This window comes from Onychostoma macrolepis, chromosome 06, assembly GCF_012432095.1.
Source record: "Onychostoma macrolepis isolate SWU-2019 chromosome 06, ASM1243209v1, whole genome shotgun sequence".
Taxonomy (NCBI): domain Eukaryota; kingdom Metazoa; phylum Chordata; class Actinopteri; order Cypriniformes; family Cyprinidae; genus Onychostoma; species Onychostoma macrolepis.
The window spans coordinates 16,313,901-16,338,453 of record NC_081160.1 but is presented as its reverse complement, the minus strand read 5'-3'; the positions used below and the strand labels follow the sequence as shown (position 1 = coordinate 16,338,453).

The window sequence follows — 24,553 nt, the reverse complement described above, 5'->3', positions numbered from 1 at the left end:
AGGTATGTATTAAAAGTCTTTGTTTTCATATTAGACTATATTATATCCCCTTTGAATTGAGGCAGTGTGTCTACATGTTTGTAAATATACATATAATAAGTAGGGATGCACGATATTATTGGACTGATATCGGAATCGGCCGATAATGGCTTTAAATGTAAATATCGGCATGGGCCCGATATGAAAATTATGCCGATATGTCTTGCCGATAAGAGTAATACGTTAACTCACATGTGTTCAGGGTGTGCTAGTGATTAGATCATGTCAGCAGTGTGGCTCATTCTTGAAGCAAAGTTTTGTCAATCAACAAATTGACTCTTTAGGATCGCTGCATTTAATCTGTGAAAGCGTTCTGTGAGTGATAGAGTAAACAGTAATGGCATGTGCAGTGGCAGCCTCCCCCGGGTCCTAAAGCCTGTTTGGTAAGGAGTTTTAATCTGTAGGGGGCGCTGTTGGCCTACTTCTTATTAAATTAAAAGTAAAATAGCCTACACCAGGGGTGGCGAACATTGGTCCTGGAGAGCCGCAGCCCTGCAAAGTTTTGCTTCAACCCTAATCGAACACCTGAACAAGCTAAATCAAGGTCTAAAGGGTTACTAGAAAGTTACATGCAGGTGAGTTTTAATTAGGGTTGGAGCTGAACTGTGCAGGGCTGCGGCACCCCTGGCCTACACAAATAACATTTAGACTGTGTTTCTGATTAAATAAAGCAGTAATTGATGTCATAAAATTATGAGTATGTTTTGATTTAAAAGTCAGAAGCTATAACTTGCATGAAAGAAAAGTTTAAAAAAAAAAAGAAAAAAAGAAAAAAAAAAAGAAACATGACACTTGTAAATTAAATAATTGTATACAGTCAGGTCCATAAATATTGGGACATCGACACAATTCTAACATTTTTTGCTCTATACACCACCACAATGGATTTCAAATGAAACGAACAAGATGTGCTTTAACTGCAGACTGTCAGCTTTAATTTGAGGGTATTTACATCCAAATCAGGTGAATGGTGTAGGAATTACAACAGTTTGCATATGTGCCTCCCACTTGTTAAGGGACCAAAATTAATGGGACAGAATAATAAATCATAAATCAAACTTTCACTTTTTAATACTTGGTTGCAAATCCTTTGCAGTCAATTACAGCCTGAAGTCTGGAACGCATAGACATCACCAGACGCTGGGTTTCATCCCTGGTGATGCTCTGCCAGGCCTCTACTGCAACCGTCTTCAGTTCCTGCTTGTTCTTGGGGCATTTTCCCTTCAGTTTTGTCTTTAGCAAGTGAAATGCATGCTCAATCGGATTCAGGTCAGGTGATTGACTTGGCCATTGCATAACAGTCCACTTCTTTCCCTTCAAAAACTCTTTGGTTGCTTTTGCAGTATGCTTTGGGTCATTGTCCATCTGCACTGTGAAGCGCCGTCCAATGAGTTCTGAAGCATTTGGCTGAATATGAGCAGATAATATTGCCCGAAACACTTCAGAATTCATCCTGCTGCTTTTGTCAGCAGTCACATCATCAATAAATACAAGAGAACCAGTTCCACTGGCAGCCATACATGCCCACGCCATGACACTACCACCATGCTTCACTGATGAGGTGGTATGCTTAGGATCATGAGCAGTTCCTTTCCTTCTCCATACTCTTCTCTTCCCATCACTCTGGTACAAGTTGATCTGTCCATAGGATGTTGTTCCAGAACGGTGAAGGCTTTTTTAGATGTCGTTTGGCAAACTCTAATCTGGCCTTCCTCACCAATGGTTTACATCTTGTGGTGAACCCTCTGTATTCACTCTGGTGAAGTCTTCTCTTGATTGTTGACTTTGACACACATACACCTACCTCCTGGAGAGTGTTCTTGATCTGGCCAACTGTTGTGAAGGGTGTTTTCTTCACCAGGGAAAGAATTCTTCGGTCATCCACCACAGTTGTTTTCCGTGGTCTTCCGGGTCTTTTGGTGTTGCTGAGCTCACCGGTGCGTTCCTTCTTTTTAAGAATGTTCCAAACAGTTGTTTTGGCCACGCCTAATGTTTTTGCTATCTCTCTGATAGGTTTGTTTTGTTTTTTTCAGCCTAATGATGGCTTGCTTCACTGATAGTGACAGCTCTTTGGATCTCATCTTGACAGTTGACAGCAACAGATTCCAAATGCAAATAGCACACTTGAAATGAAGTCTGGACCTTTTATCTGCTCATTGTAATTGGGATAATGAGGGAATAATACACACCTGGCCATGGAACAGCTGAGAAGCCAATTGTCCCATTAATTTTGGTCCCTTAACAAGTGGGAGGCACATATGCAAACTGTTGTAATTCCTACACCATTCACCTGATTTGGATGTAAATACCCTCAAATTAAAGCTGACAGTCTGCAGTTAAAGCACATCTTGTTCGTTTCATTTGAAATCCATTGTGGTGGTGTATAGAGCCAAAAATGTTAGAATTGTGTCGATGTCCCAATATTTATGGACCTGACTGTATATACTGATTTATTCAGTAATGTAATGTTTTATTTTATGCACAAATCATAAGCTCTAAAAGATTTTCAGAATTTTTACAACTCTTTTGCTTTAGACCATCTACAAATGTTAAATCTTAAAATGCAGCGATTGATAGTTTATTTATAGTTATTTTCAAAGCTTCAATGTACTGTCAAAAAACCTTCATTATTGTTGATTTAATTCTAACAAATAAGTTCTTGTTAAAAACTAACCAAAATTAAAAATATTTTGCTGATAATTTCTGCACAGGAGAGACTTGTTTCCAAACAAAAAAGGAAATAAATCGGTATCGGTCAAAATGAGTTGAATAATATCGGCATATCGGATATTGGCAAAAATCCAATATCGTGCATCCCTAATAATAATATATTATATAACAATATATAATGTAAATTTGATACCCACATGAACTTCTGGGTGCAATTTAATTAAAAATCGTTTCCTCTTGAAGCTCAGCTTCCGAATTTTAGACCAGTTGAAGGTATTAATTTTGGTGTGGCCCTGGGGAAAAAAAAAAAAAAAAAAAGGAGAGAGATAAATAAAAAACAATACATGAGTGACCACACGTCAGCTGAATTTTATATGAATGTACTGAAATAATAATGCATTAAAATGCACTAATAATTTATTTGCCTAAAATAGAGAACTCTGTCAAAATCAATTATATTCAGTAAAACAAAGTTGTGCATGTACCTGAAAGACCTGCAGGCCCATGTGTGCGACAGCCAGGTTGATCTTGGTGCCTTCTCGGTCAGCGGCAGGATGAAAGCGAACCCCATACATCTCCAGTTTACGAGCGATCTCCAGAACCTGGAAATCTGATTCTGCTGGGGTTTGCCCACTACAGGCGAGGAAGCAAAGACAAATAACGTAGAAAATATTTAACAAATGAAACATAGTACCACAGCAAAAGGAATTCAAAGGAAAATGCAGAGTGGTAAAGCATATTTTGTAGCCTAGAATAACATTTTATAGCAGAGGTTTTCATCGTTTACATAACCCCAGAATTTAAAAGACAAACATCTTCTGTACTCACTTTATAATAACGTCATTAAAACATGTTTACCATGCATTTATCTATTCTCCAAACCATTATATTATATTATATTTCAAAGTGTTGGGGTCAGTAAGACTCATTTCTTATTATTAGCAATGCTGAAAACAGTTGTTGCTTAAGAGTTTTGTGGAAAACAATAAATTTTTTCAGGATTATTTTAGAATTTAATAACTTAATTTATATTAAATAGATTTTTTTTGTAAAAAATGTTTTAAAAAAAACCCTCACATTTGATGCATCCTTGCAGAATAAAAGTATGAACTTATTTAGAAATTTATTTTTTTTGTGAAACTGTAGTGCATAAACAGTACCTCACTACCTTATATATTCTATTCAGTTCAAGTTTTCACAATACATAGAGTTTCAAATCAGCTTTGCAGAAAAATACTTGTTTCAGTGTTTATACATGCATACATACATACAACACTTTATGTAGAATATAGGTTGTAATCATTAAGTAGTTTTTAAGTAAAGTGTGGGGGCTGGGTAAACATATTCCAGTAATTTTGAGCAGCGTTTTGGCTAATCGTGGGCAAATGTTAGAGCAGTGCCAGATCAACAGCGCACTCTAATTTTGCTCATCCTTTAATCTGTTCAATCTGCTTAAGGCCCTCCCCTTCCCTTGTGGCCGTATGGCTAATAAAGAGCCTTGAGCCACTGGATTACAATCACAGCCTCACATAGCCGCTGACACAGCCGACCTGCAATACTTCTCTCACAGCCAAAGCCTCAGATTAAATGCACCGGAAATGCACTGTTACAAAGAGCCAAAAACACAGGGCTGACACGCTTGAGATTTTAAAAAAAACTGACAACGCTGGTATCTTAATGCATTATTTTTAACATTTTGTGACTCCAGTGATATTCGTACTCCAATCTTGTTCAATGTAAATTCGATTTTTTAAGCTCGTTTAGTCTTCTGCTGCAGGTTAAAAATTCAATTCTAAAACTCATTGCTTTCAAATGCCATAACACATGTTTTTAAGTATCATTCATGTCTGTACCACAAAAGGTGTGGAACAAGTTACATCCAACATTTAATAAGGGAATATTATGTTGCATGAGCAACAAATGCATCACTAATGATGAAGATGCTGCTAAAACATTTAACTTTAAATCATTATTCATTTATCTTGAAGGTTGATCAGAGCTTGAAGAAGGATCATCTGTCCCATATTATCATATTATGTCTAATAGTGTCTGCAAGCTCTTAAAACAACATCTTTCCAAAGTTCAAGCAGAGAGAGAAACTGCAGTCCACCTTTAACTGCCTCTAAATCCCATAAACTGCCACACACAACAATCACTTACACACTATCAGATCTCTTCTCACCAAATAAACTCAGCACCAAATGGAAACAGACTGTCATTCAAGATTACCAGGGGAGTCTGTATTTAAAGTTCAGTTAGATGTTCAGCTTGGAAAAAAAGGCCTATCATACCATGGAAACGCTTCCAACTAAACTGGACATGAAAAAGATAAACCTACTTTTGTGCCATAAATTCCCTGTACTGATTCCCGGTGGTCAGCGCAGTGAAATTTACAAATGCAAACCCTGACAGGCCGAGATAAATTAAAGAGAACAATGCACAAGCCTAGACCATCAGGCCAAAACAATAAATGTCTTACATGTGTCTGCGGTGGAGCTCCATGATCTTTTCTTGCACACGTTCCTGATATGGCAGCAATTTATTTATCTTCAGAAACTCCCTGTCTGCTATGTCATCATAGTCACCGATCTCAGCTGTGTGGGGGAAAGAGAAAGGTAAAGGTAAACGCAATTTTTGGTATATACCGAATATATGGCATGTGACCATTCTGACCATCTCATTATATGGACGAAAAGGATATTTTTAAACAACCTATTTTATGGTATGAAAAAGAAAGTAGGCTATTCAGCATTTGACCAAAACCAGGGTGAGTAAATGTCCCTTTAAGCACCAAATCAGCATATTAGAATGACTTCTAAAGGATCATGACACCGGACTGGAGCAATGGCTAATGAAAATTAAACTTTGCCATTACAGGAATAAATTAAATAACAAAATTAATAAAATAGAAAACAGTGATTTTAAATTGCACAAATATTTCACAGTTATTACTTATCAAATAATGTAGACTAAGTAAGCATTAAAAAAAAAACTTCCTTCAAAAACACTTTAAATGGTAGTATAAATGTTATTTTGGGGGGCTGCACTATAAGATATTTTACTACCTGAAATAACCTATAAAAATGTCAAATTATCTGATGTTTCAAGAGACTTCCTGATGATATTTTTACATCATAAAACACATACATACTCAAGCTACTGAATGCATGAATTCCATTTTTAAAGGGGTCATGAACTGAGAAATTAAAATTCCCTTGATCTTTTGACATATAAGAGGTCATTGTACTATAAAAAAAAAAACATTCTGTAAGTTTCAGAACTCAGAACTTTGAGTTTTTTTGGTTAAAAATGATCCGAAATCAATATTCAAGTGCATAACCAGCCAGTGTTCAAAACTATCGCCTTACTTCAGCCTGATTCACAACAGTTGGCTTATAATAATGTTTTCTAATTTGAGTGTTACTGGTAGGAATTCGCAGGAAATTCGAGCATGCCACAGTATCATAACGTCGCATCTGTAAACAAAATTGTTGTCCCGGCTAGTAGGCTATATCACATGTGAGGATCCTGCAGGTGGCAGATCGTTTAGCCTTTTCTCACAGCAGCAAGAATAATTAAATTTATAATTTTGATGGCGGATTGTAATCCAGAAAGGATTGTGTGTTTATGAAACACATGTGACTGTAATTAAATTATATTCCAGCTTTAAATGTGCATCTGATTACAGATAGCCTGGGATTACACAAGATTTGTATTTTAAAGAGAACCAGTTCGAAGGAAGACTAATTTGCTTTTTGGGTTAAAAGAATTTCTTAATATGAAATTCGAATGGTATGACAATTATAGATTAGACTGTACAGAAATTGAAATCTACGTGCTAATACACACTATATACACAGTCACGCAATGCTGATGTTGTTAACATTAACAATTTGAAAACAATGTCTAACATTATTAATAATAATTTGCATGGTTTGATGTGATATGAGCTAACCGATCGTTAGATTTAAATCACTATTGGTAGCGCGATTTATTGTAACACTGTTTTTTTCCTCAGCTGGTCAGAACAAAAGTGGCAGACTTGTTACTTGTTCAGATGAAAATTCTTAATTGGGTCATATATTCCAAGATGTAGGCAAGAATCTGTGATTCTTAAGTACAGTATCCACACCGGTGCGGTGACTGACAGCCACACATACTCCTCTAAACATTAGATTCATCTGCGCTAGAGCCATGCCGGTGCACAACCCATGTAATGAAGATAACTGCACAAATAACTGCAATTGCAGGTTTTCAAACAGAGATGTGACAAAGAGGCAAAACTTACAGACTGCAGCTTTAAAAACAAATATTGAAGCGAATCTGCAAAAACGGCAGGTTGTGAAATGTGCCACTCTATGATGCCGCGGTACATTCGTTTACAAAACAACACGCAATTCGAAGCGGGATTTTCAGAAAGATTGAAACTAAAAGACGATGCTGTGTCTACTATATTCGATCCGGCAGTAATGTTGCAACACACAACAGAGTAACTGAGTTTTTGTTACGTGGTCACTATTGCTTTGTCTGTTATTTCAGATCGCTTTAACCTAAATCAAAGCAGCATCCATCTGTGAGGGATGTAGGCTGTCAGACATACACAACTGTTAGCCAATCATAGCAGTGGGCGTATACTTCCGAGTCTACAATCCATTATAAGCGGATCTCCACGAACAGTAAAAAAAATAAAAAGACAATTCATGACCTCTTTAATGCATTTTTGAATAGATTAATAGAGGCAGGAAAGCAGAGACACAACAGAATCAGTGTAACTAATAGATTTAAAACATTATGGCGGACAGGAGTCAGGACTTCTGGTACACTAACTGACTCATTATACATACATTGCACCAAATGAGAGGCCAGCAGGGCAGCAGTGTTTTCTGTACAGTTCAGTCGGCCCTCTATTAGATCCCTCTTGATTTGCAGAGAAAACAAGTACCTGGAGAAAAAGTACATTGTTACAAGCATCGTTCAGCTTGTCAGTATATAAAACATGGATGATGATTCTGAACATCCTACCTAGTAAACTCCTCCTGAAGCTGACCAGGATCAGGAGGAAAGAACTTCACTGACAGCCGAAAGAGTGTGTTCATCGGCCCTGTGAATAGTAAGTATAAACACACAAGTTTCAAAGATCCTCTGAGTTCTAAACAGAACACAAAACATTAAGTGTACTTACGTCTCACTTGTTTCACTATGAACTTGGTGGGCTCCAGCCAAACCTGTTGAAACAAAACAGTCCGGAGTAATAAGACTGGCATTTCAGCTTTTAACCACCTTATAAAGTCTAAGCAATAAATAATACAAATAATCTCTCACTCTTTCAAACTACATCTGTTTCTGGTCTTTCAAGAAAGCAGTAAAACTGAAGAACATCTCGGTCACATAGGCCACAGATGAGATCTTGAGATGCTGACCACACCAAAAACATATTTCAGGAATTTTTGGAAAGCTATTATCAGCTATTATTCAAATGCGGGATATGCACATTTTTAATTCAAACCTCTGTGCTTGCCTGTTTTGGGGTCTTGCATAGATGTGACGATCTGTTTTAATTGTGTGTGTCTGCAGAATTGTAGACACCCTGCTCCTCCAAGCACATCTGGAGCTGATTGTGGCAAGAATGTACCTTTTCTCACTCCACCTCCACCTACTCCCCTGACCTCTCATCTTTAACGGAATCATCACAACAACCCCATACACACACATTCCAAACCTGATTCAACTCTCTCCAAAAAAGCTGGCTTGGCACACTCAAAAACAGATGGCCAACAGACTGTCTCCAATATTCATCTCAAAATGACGTTTTATTTTAAACAATTTTTATTAATTTCACCAATGATAAAGAAAGCAAGATGAAAAAGATGCATTATGGCAATAATTAAAATGCCATGCTAGCGGGTTTATACAGCACAACAGTCCCCATTTTATCAGTGGCCCCAGTATTTTTCCCAGTTATTTTCTCCATAGCGATTTAAAAAACAAAAAAAAATAAATTAAAAATTAAAACAAATAATCAGTTCGAAGCAACGAACCAATTCAATAATAAAACTATAAAACTAATAAAATAAAAAGTCAATGGGAACCGAAAATGTTTTGTTACCAACATTCTTCAAAATATTTTCTTTTGTGTTCTACAGAAGAAAGAAATACAGGTTTGGAACAACAAAAGTCAATTTTTCATTTTTGAACTATCCCTATAAGCCTATTTATTATAAAAAGGTCTAGCTTATTAAAGTAGCTCATAGATCATGTAAAGCACATCATTTAGCAAAATTAAGATTATACTGACTATGTAACTGGCTTAAAGGTGAACTGTGTAATCTCTGTCCCTGTGACACCAAATAAAAATGAAAAAATCATGACTTTTCACACAGGTTTCCTGAACATTCCTTTCATTGGTCAAACAAAAGGAGAGTTTCATTTCTAACTCACAATAGTCAGTGTTGCAATCAATTTACTGATGGATTACATATTTTCTCTGACTATTAAGCAAGGGTTCTTCACCTTTAAGAAACATTTGCTTCTGCTTTAGCCTGGATCACATAATCCTTTAAATAAATCAAATCTTGTCTTTAATCAACAGTAAAGTCTCTCATTTGTTTGTATACTAATTACTATAGTAATTCAGAATAAATTTATCCTTTAAAAGACGTACATTTTTAAGTATGTTCTAAAATATAATGATGTGTTCTTTAAGTTTGTGTGCCCGTACCAGGCAGGTTTAAAGGGAACAGCAAACCTCTGGGCCCCAGAGAGAAGCAGCACAAACAACATAATACACCTCCTCATCTTTTAAGAGCTTATCTGGGTTTTCAGAGGAGCGGGCCGTTCACAATCCTGTCTTTGTGTGAGAAGGGGGACTGTTTGTCAAGTGGCCACTTACCCAGTTCATCTGCAGGTTCTGAAACTCCAGACCAAAATAATCGCTCTCAATGAGATTGATCCGTCTGAATACTTCAGAGAAAAGAGTTTGCCCATCCGCTTTTGACTACAAGAGAGAGGAAAAACAAAGACATTCAATTAAGACATTTATTTAAAAAAAAAAATAAATAAAAAAAAAAAAAATTCATATTACTTTTTGATTTTTGTCAATCATGACAAATTGGCTGTTTAGCAAATTATTTGCAGATTAGTGTTGTCAAAAGACCCGGTACTTCGGTATCAAGTCGGTACTAAAAAAATGAAAACGTCACAGTACCAGGTTTTTTTAAGTACCGGTGGTACCGAGTACCCGGTTCTTGACACGTACGGCCCTATGATTTCCGCGATGCAGAAAACGTGGACGGAATCTCGGAATCCAGTTATAAAAACACGGAATGCCACGGAATTTGTCGACGTTTGGATGAATTAATCAAAAGTAGGTCATTACACTTAAATCAAATCGCGACACGGACTAGTATCTGTAAATATTAAGCCGCAAAAGTCGATTCAGATATGAATACCCCATGTTCTGTGAGTCTCTGTGAATGAATGAATGAATGGCAGAGACGCGCGTCTTTTTTTTTTTTTTTTTTTTACATACACTGAAGCGCGCGTGACGCTCGCGGTGATTTCAGCATCTGCCGTCTCAATGAGGACATAAATACATAAACATCTCCAGAACTGCTCTGAGAGTCACTTCACGAGCATTTTACCGTTTCATTTGAGTAAAACCAGCATCATATCATATAGCTACACACAGAAATTTAAAGGTATTCACGGCAACCCATCAAAATAAAAGTTTCTTAAAGACATTGTGCCAGAAATATATTACTATTATTTAGTAGAATGTATGTGATACTATTACTACTGTTGAAAAAAATTATATTTATTTTTAAAGAAATAAATCACACAATACTTCTTCCATATTTTAATTTGAATAGTAAATCCCCTTTATTTACCAAAAAAAATGAAATGTTTAAATTTCATTAATTAAAAAGACAAATTAAATTAAAATTACATACTTTTATTACTTGCGGAAAAACTTGAAACAATTTAAATAAGTATAAAGAATGGCATTGATTTTTGTACATTTTATTTTTGTTTGACTTTATTATTAAAAATAGTGTGTTTTTTTAATTAGCATGTGGTACCGAAATTGGTACCGAGAACCATGGATTTTCACTGGTATCTGTACCGAATACTGAAATTTTGGTACCGTGACAACACTATTGCAGATTAACAATTACAATTATTGATTTAATTGTCCATTTCTCTTTAATGCTACATACTGCACAATATCAAGATGACATGAAGAGTAATATTCTAAATATTATATTATCTTTAAAAAATTCAATAAATAAAAATAAATAAATGAATATTTCTTTGCAATTTTCATTCACTGATTTTCATTTTTCATTTTTTTTATTTTTGGAACCAATCAAACATAATTAGAATATTATGGTAATATAATATTGATTATTATTGTTGTTGTGAGGAATGTCAGAATTTTATGCATTAGTAGTACATTTCAGAAAGGATACATGATGAACTGCAAAAAAAAAAAAAACATTTACTCACCCTCAGGTTATTCCAAACCTGTATGAGTTTCTTTTTTCAGTTGAACACAAAATAAGTAATTTTGAAGAATATGGGTAACCAAACATTTCATGGTCCCCACTGAAAAATACTAATGAAAGCCAATGGGGCTATCAACTTTTTTCTTTCTTTTTTTTTTTCAAAATAGATTTTGTGTTCAACAGAAGAAATAAACATACAGGGTTGAAACAGCTTGAGGGTGAGAAAATGATGACAGGATTTTTATTTTTGGGTGAACTATACCTTTAATATTGATTTTAACTTCAATTCAATCAAATAATTGAGTGAAAGTCTAACCAATTTTAAGTTCAAAGTTGTAGTTCATTTTATATAACGTGGTCTGCATTTCTTCATATTTCCTTTCTGTTCTTTTTTTCTTTTTGAAGATTATGGGGTTGTGAGGGGTAAAATATTTTAACATTTCTGTGGAAAAGCAGCTGTGTCTGCTATGAAGTCGCTGGATATTTGAGGCTAATGGGTGTCAGCACAAAATATCTGTGGGCTATCTGAGTAATTCTCCACAGTATGCAGCCGGGCCAAAACCAGACAAGGCCACAACGCAGTCAATCTCTGAGATCAGCTGGACTGTCTGGTGTAAACATATAACTGTGAAAGGCTAGGAAAACATCTAAGGACATTTTAGGACACATAGGCAGTTAAACCTGCTTAAAGAGAAAAGGGTTTTCCCTGAAAAAACGGACTCAGGGGTTTGTCATTACAAAATGAAGAACTAATTACTATGTACCGAGAACACACTGCACTTAGGTTTTGCCATTTGAGCCTGTGACTTTCTGGGAAAATTATACAGCAGACAGCTGTTTGTAATGTGAAATGTATTTTTAAAGACCATAAAAACAGCCCGAGTTGAATTGGGCCCGCCAGATTGTTACCCTCCATTTCTATGGTACGTTCTAAACTTGACTGATTCTTTCTGCCTTTAATACGGTTTCTTAAGTAAAGAATGTACTCTCCGTGCCAAGCAGGGCAGGTAAGCACCTTCCAAATGGCTTCCTCTAGGCTCTGCCAAAACCCGCATCAACATGTACAACACAATCAGTGCAAAGAGGAGACGACGGACCACTCATAGAGAAATTCATAAAGAAATCATAATGCTCAATAGAGCAGGTGTGAATGGACTGGAAGAATTGCCTTTCATTTATAAGAGTCAAATGTTTTTTAAATAGATTATTTTAAATAGGTTATTTTGACAAGCTACGCTAAACCGCGTTCATAATCCAAGTCTTCACCTAGGGATCACCTAGCCCTAAAACACATTATTGAAATGTAATCTGGTCTTTTTCTGTTTTCCCACAAAAACAGATATACTACTATTCAAATGTTGAAAGTCTTTTGTGAAAGAAAAAAAAGTTACTTTTATTTAGCCAAGATGCATTAAGTTGATCAAAAGTGACAGTAAATACATTTACAATAGGTGTGTTTACATGAAGCTGTATTCCAATTACAATCGGTTTAAAAGTCAAACTCAAATGAAAATGCGCCATGTAATTGCCTCAATCGGAATAAAAATGCCAAAAATGATTGAAATTTCAATAGAGTTGAGAGAGGTGGGATGAACTTCGATAAGACATATAAACACTTGATCAGACTGAAAACCAAAACTGGAAAGTTTTACACATGTGCAATGACACAGATGGCATAATGACGTATGATGCACGGAACGAGTCGATGTTGTTGTTAAATATAATAAATGACTGTCGAGTCAATCTAAAATCATCTGTAAAGTGCTGCAGGTTACCGTTGCTTCGGACTCTCATCTGCAGACATCTTTTATTTTGGAAGCGGGAATGAGCATTTTTACGGCTTGATTAATATAAGCATCATTGCATAAAGCTTTGAAGCTTGTGACATATAAATGCGTACATCAACCCGATCACTTTATTTAGCATTCATGTAAACACTATGTTCGGATTCATCAGTAGGAATTATTTAATTCCGATTTAAAAAAAAAAAAAAGTCCATGTAAATGTGGCTATTGTTATAGAAGATTTCTATTCCAAATAAATGCTGTTCTTTTGAACTTTTTATTTAACAAAAATTTTGAAAAAAGACATGGTTTCCTCAAAAAAAAAAAAAAAAAGTCAGGAATGCATCTTTGACGTTCTCAAGTGTGAGGTGTGTCTTATGTTTGGGAGTAAGTTCTACAGACTCTCTGTTCACGTACTTCAGCATTAATTGGATTACGTTTTTTTTCTACAGCTTTCTCAAGCACCCTAAACTAAAAACCCATTAGAAGTACAGCATAACAAAACTAAGCTGTGGATCAACTCGGTGGTGTTGACTGCAACAAGGAAATACCACCCGGAGCATATTTTCCAAACAGAGAGCAGTGCCTGCTGAACCCTCCAAGCACATAGATGCTATCCAGCATGTCGGAGTTTCCCTGTTACAGTTGTAGTGTCAGCTGGGCAGGTTTATGGGTCAACAGAGGCTGGGATTACTGAGCAGCAGATGTTCACAGTCTGGGGAATCTTTGGTACTCACCAAGCCAGCTTGTCAGACTATATTGGCAACTGCTGAATCCAAACTAACAGTAGTGTGCAAGCTTTTTCATTTAGTCTGTCTGTGAATAGAATCTATGTGATCATGCGTTTGAGTGTTGACTGTGTTTGGGCATGTTGAGATCTCAGTAGGAGGCAAGTCTTTCTCACACTCTAAGCAAGTAGCAGCTTTTGCTGTGCTGCAACGATTCCAGCCACACCTTGAAACCAAGTGATAAAAACATTGTAAATCATTAACTAAGTAAATGCATGGCAGTTACAAGAATGGATTACAGTGTTTCCTATGTCGTGGCTGCTGAATCTTCAGCGCCACAGGCCCTCAGCAAAAAAAAAAAATCATATCTGTTCGAAAGAACAACAAGTTTGATGATTTGAATCAAATCCTTAACTAAATGAACTCACTGACTCAGAGTAGTCAATGATTCAACATCTGACTTGCTTAAAGTCACAATTAAACAGCAACAAAAAACTTTTTTCCATACTGTGACATACTGTATATCCAAATGTAACGGATTATCAAAAAAATATGCAAGCTTGTAATCGATTGTGGACGACTGTGGTTGAAGAGGACTAAATGATTATAGAAATCCGGCAAACATCACCAGTCTAGTCTGCAATTTTCACCAGATGATAGGGTTGACATTTTGATTATACATTACAATGACAAAAAAAAAAAAAAATCAAATCAAATATTAAACATATACAGAGTGGATCTTTTACAGTAAGCTCTATGACATGCATTTGGATGTTGAATTGTCACGCAAACTTAAAACTGTATGTTAACATCAGTTAACAGTTAACTAAGTATCACTAATATCCAGTGTTGGGAGTAACTTGCATGTAATGGAATTATGTAATTTAATTACAAAATAAATGTAAAATTAGTTATTTAATTAAATTAGTTACTTATGAAAATGTTAATGATTACAAAAGGGGTTACATCTGAATATTATCACAAACAAATTTGATTGATTTCTTTTTCAAATTGCAAAATATGAGACACCAATGTTTCAGGAGTTTAGGACAAAGAATAAGACACATGCAGCATGCTTATTTGATGACTGTTTTATTTCCTATTTGAGTTTATGCTTTTTTTTTTTTTTTTTTTTTTAAGATTAACTTTTTTTCCCCCAAAGCATTGTTAGCATGCGTTTCCTGTAATAGCTATGCAAAGATTTGATTTCAAAAACTGTATTATAGCTATTAAACTATTTTGTGGCGTCTGTTCTTTAAAATAATGTTTTTATAATCTTAATTTAAGTGATGAAGGATTCTGAAAGTCTGAGAGTAATGAGTGTTGAGTACTAATGTAAGGTTAACCCTGCCTGCTTTAAATGTTTCAAAATAAATAAGTTGAAAACATGTTAGAAATTTAGAAAAGTAATCAAATGTAATCGGTTACATTACTTTAACGAAGTAATTGAAATAGTTATACTACTTATTACATTTTAAATAGGGTAATCTGTAACCTATTACATTTCCAAAGTAACCTTCCCAACACTAATATCCATCTTAAAATAAAGCAAGTTTTGTGTACTTAAATATTGTGGAATGCTGTTCATGTGAATCAATTAAAATCACACAAATCAAAAAGTCACAGAAAAAAATAAAAATAAATTAGGCAGCCTCAGCCAAATGATTTTATGAATGTAACAGCCAACACATGACTGTACATATTAGATTAACTACTTAGTTCAATATTTAGCTTGAAGTAAGAGGAAAAGCTCTCAGGAAATGTGCTGCAGGCGGCTACATTTCCCGACTTTTCAGTCACTGAGGTAAGAACATACATGCAAAGCAAACAAAAAACGTAATTGTAGCTGACCCTACTTTCAGGTTCTTGACCGTGGACTCATTTAAGAGCACAGATTAACACTCTCCCTCACTCAATACTCTCATTGTTACAGGCATCAACTAAATGCTTCAGGAATCTGACCCTTAAAATAAACAGAACTGGGCCATTTCGTTATAAATCTGGTTTCTTATTGTATGCATCAATCCGACTGACTCCCACTAGCGACGTGTGACCATCACCTGTGGATAGCATCTTGGCAGACAGCTGGACATACAGTAAAGAGTTTGTCAGTAGTTAAAATGGGAGTTAATAGGGATCAGAGAAGGGTTTAAGTGTACCTGGCATTACTGACCAACTGCTCCACTGTACTGCGTCACCCAGATAGTTAAACGCCTCGCTAAATCCTGCCTTATGAACCAAATTCCCAGAGTGCAGATTCAACATGAACATGTTGTTTGGTGCGTCTCAGTCTCACTCAACAGGCACAGCATAGAGCCACACATTACCTAGTTGTAGATGTAATGTGATTTAGTCAAATTTAATCAAATATCTCATGTGTAGACAAGTTCCCAGGAGTTAAGCTATCACACGCTCTCTTTTTACCACAGTCTTTGCTATAGGCCAAAATTACTGGCCCATTGCTAAGCCCAGCTCTGATTTTCAGGAATTAATTCTTGTAACATTGTAAAACTGCCTAGACATCTTTCTCACATGTGATGGGATGAATTGTGACCAATCAAAGCATTTGTTTCTGTGGTTTTTCTTTTAAAGATATTTTCAATTACACAATAATGTAAGCACTACTTATTGGACCTTTCTTTGTTTGTCCACAAACTGGACTGGAATGCAGATAAGACAAATATACTTCAGGCTTTAAAGTTAACTGAAAAAAGAACATCCTTGTTTGAAAGCAAGAGATAAAATTCATTTAAGTGAAAAAAAAAAAAAACCCAGATCATTTTGGAATGAAGGGTGAGAGTTTAATCCAAAGAAATCCATTTCGCTTGTAGCATCTCTCAAGTCACATTACAAGTGACCTGGCAACAGCGTTTTACAGAATTGTTGAATCATTTTAATAAAAATCGAATTTAAAACTAGTGGTGGACCGATATTGTTTTTTTGACAGCCAATGCTGATGCCGATATCTTAGAAAGCAGGGTGGCCGATGGCTGATATAAAGGCTATATATCATTTTTATTTATTCTAATTAATATTTAAGAAATTTGAAATAATTTGAAAATGATAAATGTGCAAAATAAACATACTTATACTTTAGATGACAACTACTTGATTCTGTAATCCTATTACAGTATTTTACACAAAAAGAAATATTTTAAAATATATAAACATAAAAAGTAAACAAATACTGTAACCAACAGGGCATGCAGTAATTTTAGAAGTTCGTGTGCATTGGAAAATTATTATTTTTCTTTTCAAATAATGTCAAGGTAAGACTCATTTTACGTACAGCACATAGTAAAAATGACATGAACATGACAGTGGGCAAATGGATAAAGCGCAGCATAATTTGAAATCATGAGCTTAAAGTTTGTCGATCGTGCGTCTCCAGTGAAGCATTCAATTTGCATGGACGGACTGTCATGCAGAGAACACGCGATCATGCAGGATACAAATGCACACTTTATAAGATCTCATAGCTGAATCCAACTAAGCCTGCAAGGTTTGTGAAATTAAATGTTTATTAGACATTCAAAGATCTTTTTAAATGATATAAATGTGTATTTGCTGAATGCTGATGGTAAACGAGAAAGTATCATGTTTGCTTTTCTATTACTAATAACATAAGCATATGAGCATATCTAAATATTAGACAAATTTCTATCCTTATTAGAAAGAACTGTTAAACTGTGATAGCAAACAATGAAAAGGGAGAATGTGAGCGCTGTGTGCTAAGATGCTGCCGTTCTCAGCGCTGTCAAAATAAAAGTCGAACACATCAGCCAAACAGAAAAACGTATCGCCCGATGGCGATATTTGAAAAATATCAAATATCAGCAGATATATCAACTTTAGTAGTCTAACTACTGTCATTGTTTAAAGGGGTCATATGATGTTGCTAAAAAGAACATTATTTTGTGTATTTGGTGTAATGCAATGCGTTTACGCGGTTCGAAGTAAAAAAAAAAAAGAAAAGAAAAAAAAAAAACATTTTCCACATACTGTACATTATTGTTGCTCCTCTATGCTCTGCCTTTCTGAAACGCACCGATTTTTACAAAGCTCATCGTTCTAAGAAGCGAGGTGTGCTCTGATTGGCCAGCTATCTGGTGCATTGTGATTGGCCGAAATACCTCAAGCGCGTGATGGAAATGTTACAGCCCTTCCCATGTTGTGATGCCATGTCCCGGCCTTTTTACAGTCTATGGTCCTGGCACGACGAGAATAAAACAATAAAACCTGCTATAAACGAGGCATTTGTTGCATTCAGTGAGGAAATAATTACTGATTATAATGACTCATACGGTCTTTTTACGCGTTCCGCCGCACCATGTAAACATAACACCATGTCTGCATTTGTGATCGTAGAAACGCCAAACAAGCACTACTCTACACAGCTCAAAACTCGCGTTTGAATAGTCAGTAGCAAATTCTTTAAATATCGAAACGTACTTACAGGCTGTGAGTCAGAATCACCAGACTATCTTTGCAATGTTGGAATTGCTGTTTACAGCCATTCATAGTGTTCACATTGTAGGCTAGTCTCTCCCAGGATCAGGAAATAGTCCTCCGTAAAATGCGCTGCACACACTCGAATATTTGCGTTGTACTGTTCTGGAACAGTGTTGTAAATATAACTTAAACACCGATTTGTAGTTGTGTACTTCATTTAGAAGGCCAAACAAAGTACTTTCGCTTTCACAACGAAACACACAGCGTCTCCATGACATGAAAAGATTGTTTACATAATGTGTGTGTGCGATGTATATATAAAAATACACACATACAGCATATATTTACATGCATATATTTATATAATTTAAATCATAAATATATATATATATATATATATATATATATATATATATATATATATATATATATATATATATATATATATATATATATATATATATATATATATATATATATATATATATATATATATATAGACGTAACATTTTTCTTAAATGTACAGTATCTCACAAAGGTGAGTACACCCCTCACATTTCAGCAAATATTTTAGTATATCTTCTCAAGGGACAATACTATAGAAATGAAACTTGGATATGCATGGTTAAATGACGTATAACTTAGGGTGTACTCACTTTTGTAACCAGTTATTTAGACAATAATGTCTATGTTGAGTTATTTTTTAGAGGACAGTAAATTTGTACTGCTATACAAGTTGCACATTGACTACTTTAAAATATATCCAAGTTTCATTTCTATAGTATTGTCCCTAGAGAAGATATACTAAAATGGCTGCTGAAATCTGAGGGGTGTACTCAATTGTGTACTCAATTTTGTGAGATACTGTACATGCATGTGTCTGCATTTATATTCATAATAAATATACACAGCACACACACATATATTATGTAAACAAAAACTTTTACTTTGGATGCGATTAATCGTTTGACAGCACTAATAACAACTAACCAAGTCTATTAGAATCTCAACAATATTGTACTGTGAACAGACATTAAATGAAGCCTCTTTGGAAAGGCTCTGTATAGTGAGCTTGATCTGTGCTTGAGCAAATCCTTTGACTTAAGGTCAAAGCCAGCAATGGCCGCCAACAGGGTCAAACCAATGAAAAGCCCAATCTGTCACGCTTCAACACCCTCAAATTATATCAGAGTGAGAGATGGCAAAAGTTGTCATCCGAGTTGGGGGTGGCGGGGGCTTGAAGCAATCAAGAGACGCTGGCCTCTAGGATTTTCCTCATGGCCAGCTCTCTCAAAGCAGTCACTAATTTGTTCCACTAATTGCATCGTATGGTGGACATTAAGCAGGCCAAATGAGAGAGTGTGTAAGGCTTCCTAGTACTGACTGTACTGATAGGACAAGATCGCTCGACCTGTGACTGACTATTTAAAAGCGGTTTTGTCAATTTGCTGCACAAGACAGGAATTAAAGCATATTAGGTTATCACATAGGATTTCTATAATAGCAATTTCAAATAATTGGCAGAAATACAAGTGAAAATTTGATAACATAATAGGCACACAAATACATAAGCATGTCTTTGAAAATAGTGTAGTATTTTAGTATTGTTGCTTATAATTATTTTCATGCTATGGCTGATAACTGATAAATGCTGAATAGTATAATTTCGGCATATTTTGTCTACATAAAAATACCTTAAAAAAAAAAACTAAAATTAATTGTTTAAATGATTTTGAGTGAATTTAGGCATCAAAGCATGAAAAAAAATTACGATACGCTAATCTGCCGATTCAATACTATCCTGATACTTGTGTGCCGATTCAATATATATTGCGATAATTGAGTATTGCGATTATATAACTATTGCGAATTGATATTACAATTTATTGTGATTTTTGTTTGCTTAAAGACTAGACAATGGAAAATACTTGATCATACCCTTAAAGAGACTGTATATGATGAGTTATTAACAACAACAATGCTTCACATCTTTCTGAACTTTTATTTCAGGAGCATACACATACACAGTGTATTTTTAAAAATACTTTGTCATATGCGGATTGATCTGTGCTGCTTCAAGTCGAACACACCTATACATTTCACCCTCTGTCAGAATAAAAGCAGTAGCTTCTCCCAACCACCTCTTAGGAAAAAGTAAAATATTAAATATAAATCGATTCTAAGATAAACCAATCGATTTTTAAATCGTTTTAAAAAGAATCGCGATAGTTATGTGAATCGATTTTTCCTCCAGCCCCAGAATTTTTTTTTTTTAATATTAATTTGTAAATTTTCTCAAGATTGTTTTTAAGTGTTATTAAATTATTCCTGTTTTTAAATGATCATGAAACCCTAAAAGAGTCAAATTAGTGAACACAGAACGAAATTACCGGTATGAGCATGTACAAGTTCAGAATGCGCTGAACTAAGATGTCTACTCTGGGCCAATCCAGAGCTGTTGAAATTCATAATTCAACGGCTCTGGGCCAATAACAACATTCTGACGCAGATAACGCATTTACTCCGCACTGTGTAGTTCAGTTTGAAGTCATCTAATACGATGTCTCTGGGCCAAAAGCAGTAGCATGAATGTGAATGTTTGACACAAAAATGAAAACATCAACAAAAACACTGACCACATATACCCTCCGTGATTACAAACACAAAACCGGGAGGCGCAGCTGTTCACTTGTCATTTCTGGTTAATGATGTCGCAGAATCTACCGATAATTTGAAACTGATGTGTAAATGGTGCTTTACCGGTAAAAAGACGGAACGTCGTTGGCTGTGTAAAGTCGTTCCAGTAATTTTATGGCAATTTACTGGTATTGCTGTGTAAAGGGGGCTATTATTAGCCATCAGTGTCGCGCACTTTGATAAAATCAAATCTATATCAGTTAACCAATATTAAAACTAGCTAAAATAAGAAAAAAAAAAAATAAATAAAAAAAAATAAAAAAAAAAAATAATAATAATAATAATAATAATAATAAGCTATACGTAAGTTTATCGAGGATAATGTACAACCCGAATTCCTGAAATGTTGCGACGTTTTTTAAAATTTGAATAAAATGAAAACTAAAAGAATTTTCAGCCAATATTTTATTCAGAATAGAACATAGATAACATAAATGTTTAAACTGAAAAATTTTACAATTTTATGCACAAAATGAGCTCATTTCAAATTTGATGCCTGCTACAAGGTCTCAAAATAGTTGGGACGGGGGCATGTTTATCAAGGTGTAGCATCTCCTCTTCTTTTCAAAACAGTTTGAAGACGTCTGGGCATCGAGGTTATGCGTTTCTGGAGTTTTGGTGCTGGAATTTGGTCCCATTCTTGCCTGATATAGGTTTCCAGCTGCTGAAAAGTTTGTGGTCGTCATTGATTTATTTTTAGTTTAATGATGCGCCAAATATTCTCTATAGGTGAAAGATCTGGACTGCAGGCAGGCCAATTCAGCACCTGAACTCTTCTACTACGAAGCCATGCTGTTGTAATAGCTGCAGTATGTGGTTTTGCATTGTCCTGCTGAAATAGATGTTGTCTGGAGGGGAGCATATGTTGCTCTAAAAACTTTATACACCTTTCAGTATTCATAGTGCCTTCCAAAACATGCAAGCTGCCCATACTGTAATGCACTTCTGCACCTCCATACCATCAGAGATCATAGAACACTTTTCCACTTTGAAACTGTCCATTTTAAATGAGCCTTGGCCCACAGGACACGACGGCACTTCTGGACCATGTTCACATGGCTTCCTTTTTGCATGATAGAGCTTTAATTGGCATCTGCAGATGGCATGGCGGATTGTGTTGACCGATTGTGTTTCTGGAAGTATTCCTGGGCCCATTTAGTAATGTCAATGATAGAATCATGCCGATGAGTGATGCAATGTCGTCTGAGGGCCCGAAGACCACGGGCATCCAACAAAGGTCTGCGGCCTTGTCCTTTACGCACAGAGATTTCTCCAGTTTCTCTGAAACGTTTGATGATGTTATGCACTGTAGATGATGAGATTTGCAAAACCTTTGCAACTTGACGTTGAGGTACGTTGTTTTTAAAGTATTCCACAATCTTTTTACACACTCTTTCACAGATTGAAGAGCCTCTGCCCATCTTTACTTCTGAGAGACTCTGCCTCTAAGACAGTGGTTCCCAATCTGGGGGGCGCGACCCCTAGGGGGGGCGCGGCAAGGTACAGTCAGTCAATAGTGTACATACAGTCAGCCGATATTTATAGGGGTGCACCGAAATTTCAAAAGAGAAAAACGGTCCAATGAGCCGAAAATATCTGGCGCGCCGCCCGGCAGTATTCAGCGCGCACTCTCTCTCTCTCTCTAAAATCACTGCCGTCGTGACACTCCGCTGAATATTCCGCTTTATGAATGTGCGCAAAGCAAAGTCCGCTCAAATAACGCGCCGACAGAAAATTTCAATGTACACTTGTTCCTTTTTGCAATAGCGCTATTGTGATGTAACATGCTGTAGTACAGCTGTAGCCTACTGCACAACGGTGGTAAAATGACACCACCCTCTCGTGACGCGATGCTCTGCTCACGTGCTCTGATAATAATAGCTTTGTAGGACTATAAAAAAAGTTATATCCGATTCTGTTTAATAGAACTGAATAAAAATAATATATTGATTGATATTTAATATTAATAGGCTATATTTTCTGTCCAATTTTATTGTGTTACTTTCAATAAACGTGGTTATTTATTGGCTTGTGATTTTTTAATTCAGTATCATTTAAAATTGAGTTAAATTAAAAAGTCTTACAAAAATGACTTAATATTATTTAATAAAATAATAAATAATTATTATTACAAAGCAGTTTCGGTTTTGGCCAATAATGTTCTTTTCGGTGCATCCCTAGATTTTTATGTAAAAATAAATGTTTTCAGGGTGATACAAGACCCTACTGTGAAATTATCTTGGTAATTATGGCTTCTTGCCACATATGTAAATAAATGAGCACAAAATATGAATTTCATCATATTTTATTACCTCAAGACGACTCGCAGTACCCGCTGCAGCGGTTTGTTATCAGTTCTAGTGGTTGTTGTCGTTAAATAACAGACCACTAGATGGTGCAATTGATTAATCATAAATGAGAATTGCCGTTAGCCGAATAAAATTATGAATGAATGACGCATTCTGCTCTAACCATGGACAAGTTTTTGAAAAGACAACAAGTGCCAGGTAAACGTAAAGTAGATGTACGCTCAGATTTGATCGTAGAGTGTGCGTGCGCTTAAATCCATGCCAGCGCTCATATTTATAAAGACGGTCTTTGACATGGAAAAGTGCTTAGCGTCACATCAGGGTCTGAACAGCCGTACGCACTTTTTCTTGTCGGAGTATTGCAGGTTTTTTTAAATGCAAGCTGTTCTTGCAGCTCGCTCTTCTAAATTATGATGATTGGTAATATTTTATATGTTAATGATATTAGTTAGGAGTTGTTTACAAGGCAGAGAGCTGAAACCATTCAATTGCGCGCAAGTTGAAGATCATTTGCGATTCATAGATTTCACAACTGAAAGAGACGACACGCTGTGCGTTTTCTGTTAAATACGTTCATTTTATGAATCAAACGACGATATTTGAGAAATGATCGTAAGATCAAATTTAGGACGGTTTCTGCGCAACATTTTATAAATGAGGCCCCACAACTACAACAAAGAGAAGAAAATATGATGAGGCATATCTATAAAATTAGATTTTTGTGCAGAGGCGAGTTTGAGAAAATCTGTTGAAAACAATGAATACTGTTACATAGTTAAAAATAATAATAATAAATAAATGTTGAAGCTGCATGCTTTACTTGTAATGCTTCTACTCTAAAAGTGACTAGTTCCTTATTTATTTATTTTCAGTAAGTTGTCACACACTGAATTTGTGTTAATTACCATTAATGAATTACAATGTTTCAAACAAATCCTCCTGGAGGTGTGTTTATGTGTATGTGTGGGGGTGGGGAGGGGGGACTTTTTTTATTCTGCAAAAGGGGGGCCCGGCAGAAAAAGTTTGGGAACCACTGCTCTAAGACATCCCTTTTATGTTACAGACCTGATGTCAATTAACTTAATTAGTTGCTAGATGTTCTCCCAGCTGAATCTTTTCAAAATTTCTTGCATTTTCAGCCTTTCGTTGCCCCTGTGCCAACTTTTTTGAGACCTGTAGCAGGCATCAAATTAGAAATGAGCTCATTTAATGGATAAGTGTAAAATTTATCCATTTAAACATTTATGTTCTCTATGTTCTATTGTGAATAAAATATTATCTTGTGTGATTTGAAAGTCTTTTAGTTTTAATTTTATTCAAATTTAAAAAAACGTCCCAACATTTCTGGAATTCGGGTTGTATTGTTATAC

At 35.6% G+C, this 24,553-nt stretch overlaps 1 protein-coding gene across 6 annotated transcripts in view; it reads right to left on the bottom strand.

Moving 5' to 3' along the window:
• Positions 1-24,553, bottom strand: part of farp2 (FERM, RhoGEF and pleckstrin domain protein 2) — a 60,780-nt gene that overhangs the window by 24,228 nt on the left and 11,999 nt on the right. For 5 of the 6 annotated variants that reach the window (XR_009271618.1, XM_058777962.1, XM_058777959.1 and 2 more), the window contains exons 3-9: positions 9,599-9,703; positions 7,892-7,934; positions 7,732-7,810; positions 7,554-7,651; positions 5,189-5,303; positions 3,195-3,342; positions 2,907-3,002 (exon numbers count right to left, since the gene is read on the bottom strand). Coding sequence is in view for 5 of the 6 variants with exons in the window: in XM_058777962.1 (XP_058633945.1) it covers positions 2,907-3,002; positions 3,195-3,342; positions 5,189-5,303; positions 7,554-7,651; positions 7,732-7,810; positions 7,892-7,934; positions 9,599-9,703 (684 nt within the window). In the remaining variant the exon portion in view is untranslated. The other variant, XM_058777961.1, reaches the window with a different exon arrangement.